The sequence below is a fragment of the Abramis brama genome (genome assembly GCF_963993115.1).
Source record: "Abramis brama genome assembly, chromosome: 7".
Classification (NCBI taxonomy): Eukaryota; Metazoa; Chordata; class Actinopteri; order Cypriniformes; family Leuciscidae; genus Abramis; species Abramis brama.
Window position 1 is genome coordinate 18,981,554 of NC_139969.1, and position 10,067 is coordinate 18,991,620.

A 10,067-nucleotide genomic window follows, 5' to 3' on the forward strand; every position below is an offset into this window, starting at 1 on the left:
TTGACAAAACAGCACATGCAGGGTGAGTGAGACAGACTGTTAATTTCTTCCATTTCCCCAGACACATTTAGAAAATGAATTGATATTTAAAATGGAAAAATTAGCCTGTTTATCATGGTTTTAAAAATATAACCACTTTGCATATGAATAGAAGATGTCATCATCGAGGCATAGGCTAAATGAGTTGTGAGATGACGAGTCAATGTATGAATACAGAAACACTCAGTATAGATGCTGCAGTACACAGAACCGCAGGCTCCATATGCAACTGAAAGTGGGTTTTATGAAGGCCATCTATCAGCACAAACTTAACAGATAATATTGACAAAATATACAGGGAATAAGCAAAGCTAAAGGAAGATTGACTGAATGACATTATAATTCAAAATCAGCTCAAGGACTTGACATTTTTGCAAGACCAAGGCTGTGAAGAGACAAAAAGCAAATGTCATAGAAATATTCATGCAATTGTCTGCATTTCTCATTTCAATACACTCTACACCTTTTAACTGAGATAATACTGAGTGTTATAAATGAACACTCCAAAGCTTTTAAAAGTCCCCCTGTAGTCAATAATTGTATCCCTTAAAACTCAAAAAAAAAAAGTCTTCATGCTTTAAAAAAGCTTGAATATAACTACACCCTTACTTCATTTAGTATATACGGATTCTATGAATATGCAAAGTAGCCCTGCCTCCACTCACTCAAACGAGCTCAGAGATCCACACGGCCAACTTACTGAGGTAAACCTGCACAATCATATCGCTCTTTACAACGTCGGAAACATACCGTTAATTAACATGATTAGCCTTTTGCTTGACTATTATCAAACAGCTAATAATGTGTTGCTAATGTTAAAATATTCAGGGATAACCTGGCTTCTCTTGAGACTTCCCTGCATCAGAGTGGTAATAGTTAATAATATGCTATAGCCCGCAGGCACGTTGAAGTGATTGGTCACAAGGTAGTTTGTGATGTCAGAAACACCAGGATTTAGATTTGCAGCTGCCATTAGATCGCTGCAGTTTTAAAGAGAAAATACTCGGCAATGGTGCTGACTTATGAATTTGCACAATGTTTATCTTAAAGCATATTAAAAACACCACATAGACATATAAACAACATAAAAAAAACCTTGATTTTCACCACAGGGGGACTTTAAGTCTGACGGGCTATGAGAAAACAAACATTAGATTTGAACTTTTTACATCTCTGAAATGGTGCATGTTTTTACCTGCAGCGTGTCATCAATCAGGGTCAGGATGTACTGAACTGTTTGCTCCTTAGATATATGAGCCATAAGGTTGAGGAAGGTCTTTGCACACTACAAGAAAATATGTCAGAAGAAAAAGTTAAATCTATAGAATTGCATAGAAATACAACAACATGTGAGCCTATGTGAGTCTAGTCATTTTCACAAAGCTTTAATTTATTTAAAAATGGTGTCTAAGGTCTGTGTTTTCAAAACTAACCAAAAATAAAAATACAAGCAATGATCTAAAGCTCTGTCGTTCTGTTATGCAAAATGAATGTGGTACATTTCTTCTTTCAAGCTAAACAGGTGTAATGGGCAAAACAAATCCAGGAAAAATGAGATACCTGATGTCCTTCTTTTGTCAGAATTGCTTGCTTGTCTTCAGACATGGCAACCTCAAACTTCTTGATAAACTCGCAGTCCTCGGCTGAGATCATTTGGCCCCTGAAAAGCATGAAACTCACCAATGACTAAAGGGAGGTATAAGCTCAACAAAAGGCAATCTAACAAAATGCATCAATTATTCACATTCGTTCAGCATATTCGCTCTCACCTGCTTTTTACATTGTTTTAATCTATCCAATAGACAGATTAAAACACTATATTCATTCTCAAGAGCCCACAAAAGTACACCATGTTTCTCTCATTTGTGGAGAGTTTGCAGGATGCTCATTGATAAAACTGTCACTTGTCCTATTGATCATGTACCATGTCATTATGTATTAAATATTTCAGTATAATTTCTGGCTATTACAAATGAAAAATATACTCTTCTAATAAGATCCAATATAAGAACTGTAACTGTTTCCTCTATGTTGCTAAAACACATTTTGTTGAGCTCTGCCTTGTTCCTTCAAAAACTACATGAAGCAATAATATAAGAAAACCATGAAACTCTCTGAACTGTAAAAAATTCAAACAACCAAGTATACTTGTGCAATTGCCTTTCTATAGACATATTATCATAATATCATGTTATGTCTGAGTTTGAGTGGACTTGGTAGTTGGTATGGTTTTTCATTGTTAGATTAATTTGATTTGCCTATTTCTAATTTTCTCTCTTTGTTAACGTTTGTATATATAGAGCTTGATTTCAGTTATTCCTTTGTTCCAATCTCGTCAGTGTTTAGTGGTTGTTCTTTTGATTTGTGTAATTATTCTGGAACTTCTGAGTTTTTTATATTTTTAGTTTGTGTTTAATAAAACAACTGCTGCGATTAGGTCCTTCTATTTTTTCTTTGCTGCATCCTTGAAGATCGGAAGATCGGAACTGACTCTCACAGGGGGATCCTTCCCTTGAGGAACACACACAGGACTTTTTAGATCTGGTCCATCTCGTCCATTACGATGACAACAGCCTGTGTGTGTTTTTCAAAGTCACACCTACCCGAGGACGGTCTTCGAGGGACATTTAAAGAGTTTGTGGATTGGGTGCTTTTTCAGTGTGGATCCCCCTTCGTCATTATTATTATTTATTATTATTATTTATATATTTATTTACTACCCAAGGCACTTTGCCCAGCACCAAGTCTGTTTCGTCGCCAATGTTCCGACCCAGCCTCCCACTTCCTCTGCCTATACCATTCCGTTCTTTGGCTCTGTCTCTGCTGGCTCCCTTCAGCCCTTCGGCTCCTTCTTTGCTGGCTCCACCTAGCAGCTCGGATATGCCTTGGGGTTTCAGATCCCCTGCTTCGCACTGGTGTGTTGATCCCCTAGCTCCATCTCTGGACCCAGGATTCCACCTCGTTCTGTCAACCCATCAGCTCCATGCTCCCTCGGCTCCACCATGGTCCGTCATCCCTCAGGCTTCGCCAGGCTGCCTCGTCCCTCCAGCTCCGCCTTGGTCAGTCAACACCCTGGTTGGGCCATGCACCTTGTCCCTCCACTGAGCTCTTCCTTCCTACTGGCTCCATCATTGTCCTCGCTACCTACCTCAGTCTGCTGAGACCCGTGTCTCCACCTCGGCCCTGCGAGCCTGCTCTTTCGCCTTGGACCTCCAGTTCATCGTGTTGCCCTGGGTCTTCTTCTCCTCGGCTCTGCATGGGTCATCACCATGCCTGGTTTCACCTCAATTGGTGGGGCTCCTGGCTACACCCTGGCTCCTCCCTCCTTCAGTTCTGCCGTGGGCCTGTATCCTAGTGGCTCTGTTGAGGGTTACTCCATGGCTGTGTCCAAAAACTGATAAATGCTACCTTCGGAGGATGCATTCCAAGGTCAGAAGGCATCAAGGCATGTCCAAATGCAATGTTTGTTTCACTTCCTGTCTCCTGAGATACCTTCATCTCTTAGATTTTTGAAGGCAGCACCTGTCTCCTCCTGCCGTCATCTCCTCCCTGGCTCCTCCCTCCTCCTGGATGTTCTATTTTACCAGTACCCCATCCTCCTCCAAAGCCCCATCCCATGCTATTCTGTGGTATGTTTAAGGCGCATGTCCGCGCCTTTTTTTGGGGGGGGGGGGGGGGGGGGGGGGGGGGGGGGGTTGGGGGGATGTCTGAGTTTGAGTGGATTTGTAGTTGGGTTTTCATTGTCTCCTGTTTTCCCTTTCCATTTCCTTTGTTTGCATTAGTTTCCATGTTTTTTCATAGTTAGATTATTTTGATCCACGGGTTTCTCATTTCCTACCATTATATCCTGTTTTTTGCTGCTACCTGGCTGTGACACATACTTCATTTATCATATTTAATTATACTTCATTAACTGAATTTTGAATGTCCTCACATTTCTGTAACTATTCAGTTGGCTGGTTTATAGCAGAATAAAATAACATATATAAAAAATATATACAAATATAAAATATATACATATATACAAATATCAAATAAAATAACAAAATAACAAAAATATAACACTATCATTCAAGTGTTTAGGGTCAGTAAGAGTTTGGTAAAAAAAAAAAGAAGTATTTTATGCTCAGCAAGGCTGCATTTGTTTGATCAAAAATACAGTAAAACAGTAATATTGTGTAATATTATTACAATTAAAAGGAACACGCCGACTTTTTGGGACTTTAGCTTATTCACCATATCCCCCAGAGTTAGACAAGTCCATTCATACCCTTTTCCATCCCCATGCGTGCCGTAACTCTGTCTGACGCACCCACTGCTAGCCTAGCTTAGCACAAAGACTAGAGGTAAACGGCTCCAGCTAGCATACTGCTCCCAATAAGTGACAAAATAACGCCAACATTTTCCTATTTACATGTTGTGATTTGTATAGTCACAGCGTGTACAAATAACAAGGTCACATGAGACACAGCCATCTTCTAACCGTATACATACTGGGAACTATATTCTCAGAAGCCGAAGCACTGCTGCTTCTGCAGAGTGAATTACTCCAACTCTGAGCGAACTCTCTGCTCCTCACCACAGGGCTTCTCAGGTGCTGCAAGCAAATCACTCCGACCAAGTAGCAGTGCTTCGCCTTCTGAGAATATAGTTCTCAGATGTGTGTGAGAATACACACACACAACCTTGATTAACTGTCACATGACAATGACACAGTCACAGTTTCCTTAAAGGATCTAGACCTTGTTCCTGTTTTAGAGAAGTGTTACACTAAAGACAATTTTAGCAAACATGCAAAGCCCATTTTATTTGTATTAATGAAACCAAGATGTGATCCAAGTTCTGAAGATACACATATATAGATATAAAAACTAGTGAACTAGTGAACATATTAAGTATCATAGGATTCAAAAGTTTAGATTTGTTAAAACAATCATTCATGAATGAAACAAGTCTGTTTTTACTTTACTGGGGACTCCATAAAGAAGGTTTAAAGTCGGCATGAAACGGAAGTTGCAAAAGTATTTTCTTCCCTATTACGACATATATTCAAGTAAAACGGACTCTAGAACAAGAAAAAATGTAGGGTGGAAGTTGATTTTGTCTTTTGGGAATTGATTGGATCGTAGTGGTTTGCTATTGCTGTGATCTAATGTGAGTGACAGGTTGTCCCACCCTCGTGCCAGTAAACATATCAGAGAAGAGATGCCATTGCAAGTGGGAGGGAGAAGTTATTTTGATTAAAGAAGGCAAGGGCACATGAATTTTATAAAAAGTAATGATGTGCACGGTTTTAATCATTTATAATAAATACTCAAAAAAACAAAAACAAGAACCGTCAAATTTGGTTTGTATAATGGTGACTTTAAGCATCATAATACTTTTACAATAGCTCAGTCTCTTGTGGCAGTATTCTATGAGGACAAAAAATCTTTCAGATTTCAGAATTAATTGTCTAGGAGAGAAATATAGAAGCAGAAGTGATGTTCAGATGTACTCACTGCAGGTAGGACTGCCAGTTGACCTTGTTTGCTCGGACCTCTGCGGCCTTGGCTGCAATGATGTTGGTAGGAACGGCAGCATCCACTGCCCCTCGGATATCCATCTTGAGCTCTTAGATATTAGGACCTAAAAACTGAAAACAATATCAAATCGTGATATGCTATCCCTGGAAAGGCCACCATGAAAAATACTGCAGCATCTGTACTCGTTCCAGATAGCTCCGCTCGAAAGGAGGTTAGAAACATAGATAACACGGTAAAAATATGTTGAATAAATATTACATGAGATTACTGCTCAAAAGGGACTGTGTGTTGTTCACACACACTATAAAACTGAATTAGCATCGTAGTAGGGGTCGTGTAACAGTTAGCTACGTTGAACGGGTAAAAAGGCGAATTACAACTTTAGTTATAATGTAAATGAGATTAACTAAATTTGTAGGAGGTCTGGGCACGTCATTTCGAAATAATATGATCATATTTGTTAACGATAACGTTACATGTCTTCTAAACAAAACTACTACTGAATGGACTTAAGCCACTGACAACTGCTAATGCAAGAAAACAGCGGGCTGGAAAGGTAACGTAAGCGCCTTGCGTCACTGTTCAATAAGACGTTGCTACACAGTTATCAAACAATCAATTGTAGTAGAGCCGATAAGCAATATTTCTAGAAGAAATATTAGAAATATATCTGACTTCACGTACCTGCTGTCTTTTGCTGTCAAATTGCTACAAGACGTCACGGGATCAATGTCACGTGATGCTGTCATGTGAGCGGGCCAACGAATTAACCCTTTAAAGAGTCATTTCAGTGGTAAGGATTTTGACTCGCCTCAGTGACTCGAATCATTTGTCTTCAGGGCCGTACGCAGGGTTTTATAAATATATAGCCTAGGTCCCAAAATTGAGTTTGCTAGCAGTGGGCAATTGATGTTGAAAAGACATCAAATTGATGTCAAAATCAACGTAAAAAAATGGTCAAATATGCTAATCAAATTGACGTCAAAACCAATACATGACATTGATTTGATGAATGTCAAACATATTGACCTCAATGACCTGCATATACATAAACCAATTTCAGTGAGGGTATTAACTTTCTCTTTTCACCTAATTACCACTGGAAGACATTGCCTTTCAAACTGACCTTAAAATGATATGCAGTATCTTAATCAAGTCTTGACTAACCTTTGACGTCAAATTGATATCAACGTGCCCGCTGGGAGGGTTCGGGGGCAACACACCCCCGGAGAATTTTTTTATTTCCCTGATCTACATATGTAGCCTACATTTTAAAACGTTTGAAGGACAAAAAAAAAAAAAAAGGATAATATAGCATAGTCAATACCTGCTCTTCCTCTCTCATCTCCATCTCCATCTCCATCACCTTCTCTCTTTCTTTTTCTCTCAGTCTCCATATCTGGCCCTACTCTTCCCTTCCAAAAGCTGAGCTTTGATACATTTACATCTGTGTCAGTGAAGAAAGTAAACATGGATCGAATGATATGTTTTATGTATCATTTTAGACAAGTGAATTTACTAAAGGCTACCAGGAAAGCTAGGTAACTAAGTTTATTAAATTAATTCGCAATATGTGCCTAGGCCCACCTATATATTTTATAAATAATACAATTTTCTAACGTTTAACAATTCTTCAATAATTATTTTAAATGTGATTTATTTTGTCATGCATTAGAACTCTATCCTAATATTAATATGCTAATTCATCTCTTCAGTCAGTAGTAGGCTAATAATAGGCTTGTTCGACTGCGCAGACCGACCAGCAGCTGACTTGAAACAGTGCATGCTGGTTAGAAATTCTGTCCGACTTGAGACAGCTCCGATGCTACATCACTGTGACATATGGCATCAAAGTACCGCGAGAGCAGACGACTGACTCCGTTATCTCACATTCAAGAAACAAACACGTCTAGACAAAGATGACAGGATTCCATAACAACTTGACACTTCTGTCTTTTGAAAGAGAACTAACAGATAATTTATTATACCATGTTGCAAACATTTTTGAGTGGAAGGAAAAACACGCTGTTTTCTTGCATGTATCTTTAAATGCAAATGAGCTGCTGCTCCCCACCCCACTTTCCAGAAGAGGGCGGAGCCTACAGCTCATGCCTCAGATACTCTTCCAAAAACTATCTATCTGGTTTTGATTATCATCTCTAATGTGGTCACGCTCACGTGACTGCAGTTCTACGTCATGAAAGTTTATTATCATTAAAGTTTATTATCTGCATAAAGCCATATCAGTCTAAATTTCTGATATATGGTTTCCTGAGCGCACACATTCGAAGCATTTGCACAGAAAGCTGGATGTCAGACGGCGTGAGTATTACATTCTTTTTCATGTCTTATTGCACTTGAAGTGTCAAATACACACAAGGTTATGTCAAACAAAGTTCACATAAACACAGCTGGTTATGTCTGTGAACATAAACAGCAAGTAAAGAAATCACATGTGTATATTAGATAAGCACTAAAATGTCAGAAACTGTTCTGCCTTTTATGTTTAAAGTGGAGTCGGACAATGATGGAGAGGCTCAAGAAGAAGTGACAACATGTAGAATGCAGCAGGACGTTTCTGAATGGTTAGTTGATGAATTTATGTTGCTGATGTGTAGTTAACTATCTTCAAGTCATTGATTAGCATATTCTTTCATGATAATCCATAAAATCGCTTGTGTGGGAACTGTTGTAAGATGCCTACAGAGTGACATGCTCTTGCATCTGTATTATGTACTGTATTGTATGTGAAAAGACAGATGCGACGGCTTGAGCAGACTCACAGATGTGCTCTACTACAACAACACTTCCTCTTCTCAACATGGACTGCATGTTCCCGGGGCGGGGTTTATGTAAATTTTAGCGTTAGTTATGTCACCAACCCGAGAGGAATGTCGTGTAGTCCCTACCAGCTGTTTGTTGTAGTTCTTAAAAAACTATTTCTTTATAAGCAAATATCTTCCTTTGCTTTGAACTTTGAGTGTTGTAACTTTTCAGATGTTGTTTATGCTGAAACAGCAACATTACACACTAACTAAATTTGGAAAAGTGAAATCATAATTAACCACCCCTTTAATACATTTCTAACTTAAATGCTGTTAAATGCTCAGGTGAGGAGATAAACATGGCGTATAGTGTACAGCTCACTTGGGGCGGGGTCTATGCTAATAGGGCAGAGTCTGTCAGCAGTCGTGGGTGGGGCCTAAGCTAGACACTGCATAATGTATGGGGATTAAAAAAGAAGAGTGGGCGGATTTGTGCCATTATAATGTGGTTGTGTACACCCACTGCCGACACACATTTATGTTCAAACACCTGTAAAAGTGAATTTTGCATAATAGGTCCCCTTTAAGGTATGATGACATAACATAGTTCTGTAAATAAGTGAACATAGTTTCATTTAATATAGCCTATACATGTGCATTGAATACATCCATGTGTATTTATATCAGTGGTTTCCCACAAAAATCACAAATCTTTTTAAAAAATGTCAAGAAATCATTAATTAAAAAGGGAAAAACACTTGAAACACATTGATATATTAGATTTCATACAGACATAGGTTTGTATCATGTAGTGTGTCATGTCATCATGTACTTCATGTAATGAGATTTCACTCCATGTGAAACTCCACAAAGCAGTTCTTCTCTGCTGTGAAACAGAGGTGTACATAACACTTTTTGCACATCTCTTTGGGTGTTCCTGTGCACCCTGGAACCCTTTATCTGCCAAAAGGCTTCTCTACACCGTCATACACACATTTTTTTTATGTACAGTTCTTGTCATTTTAAATAAGATTACTAAAGCAAATAATCTTCTTGCCTTCTTCACACACCATGTGCTTCTGTGACCATGTGTCAGAAAAGGACGTCCCACCTTCAAATGGTGCTTGATAGTGACTCCCACAGCTTATTGGACTGTTCTTTGACACTTTTTTAACCATTCTAATTGGTTACAATCATTTAAAGAAACATGTATTGAAACATAGGGCTTAAGAAAACTGTGCTGTAGAGGGTTAAATAAGTGTAATCAAACAATTTAAATAATTTAACTAAAATCTCAGCGTTTCAGAATTCCAGAAGTTTTAAACACTGAATGTTCTTCAGGGATCCCACTATTTTTTTTTATTTTATTTTACTTTATGTATTTATATATTTGGACTTTCCAGTCATTCTTGGTTTTCTGGATAAGGATTTTTTACTTGATTTCTACTTGATAAATTAGCTTGTCATTACTATAAAATGTATAGCCTATTCTTTATGAAAATAGATTCATTTACTTGACTTTTAGTTTAATTTACACACTTTTAGTGCATGGAAGTGAATGAAAGAGTGTATTAAACTCAACCACATTTGACTGGTGAAGGTCATATACAGTGAACTCTAAAAATGCATCTATTTTATTCCAAACATTGCTCACACCACATAATCATGCTGTGAACGACACACGTCCTGTGTTTAATCTGTCCTAAGCCCTTGAAGTGCACTAAACCACTAGGGGATC

General features: G+C 38.4%; 1 protein-coding gene across 2 annotated transcripts in view; it reads right to left on the reverse strand.

Annotated features, from left to right (window-relative positions):
* atp6v1h (ATPase H+ transporting V1 subunit H) overlaps nt 1–6,322 on the reverse strand; it is a 53,155-nt gene extending 46,833 nt beyond the window's left edge. For both annotated transcript variants that reach the window (XM_084120926.1, XM_084120925.1), the window contains exons 1-4: nt 6,249–6,322; nt 5,541–5,674; nt 1,600–1,699; nt 1,235–1,324 (exon numbers count right to left, since the gene is read on the reverse strand). In XM_084120926.1, the coding sequence (XP_083977052.1) occupies nt 1,235–1,324; nt 1,600–1,699; nt 5,541–5,644 (294 nt within the window). In that variant the 5' untranslated portion in view covers nt 5,645–5,674; nt 6,249–6,322. The remainder of the gene's footprint in view (nt 1–1,234; nt 1,325–1,599; nt 1,700–5,540; nt 5,675–6,248) is intronic.
* Between the last annotated feature and the right edge of the window lie 3,745 nt (nt 6,323–10,067).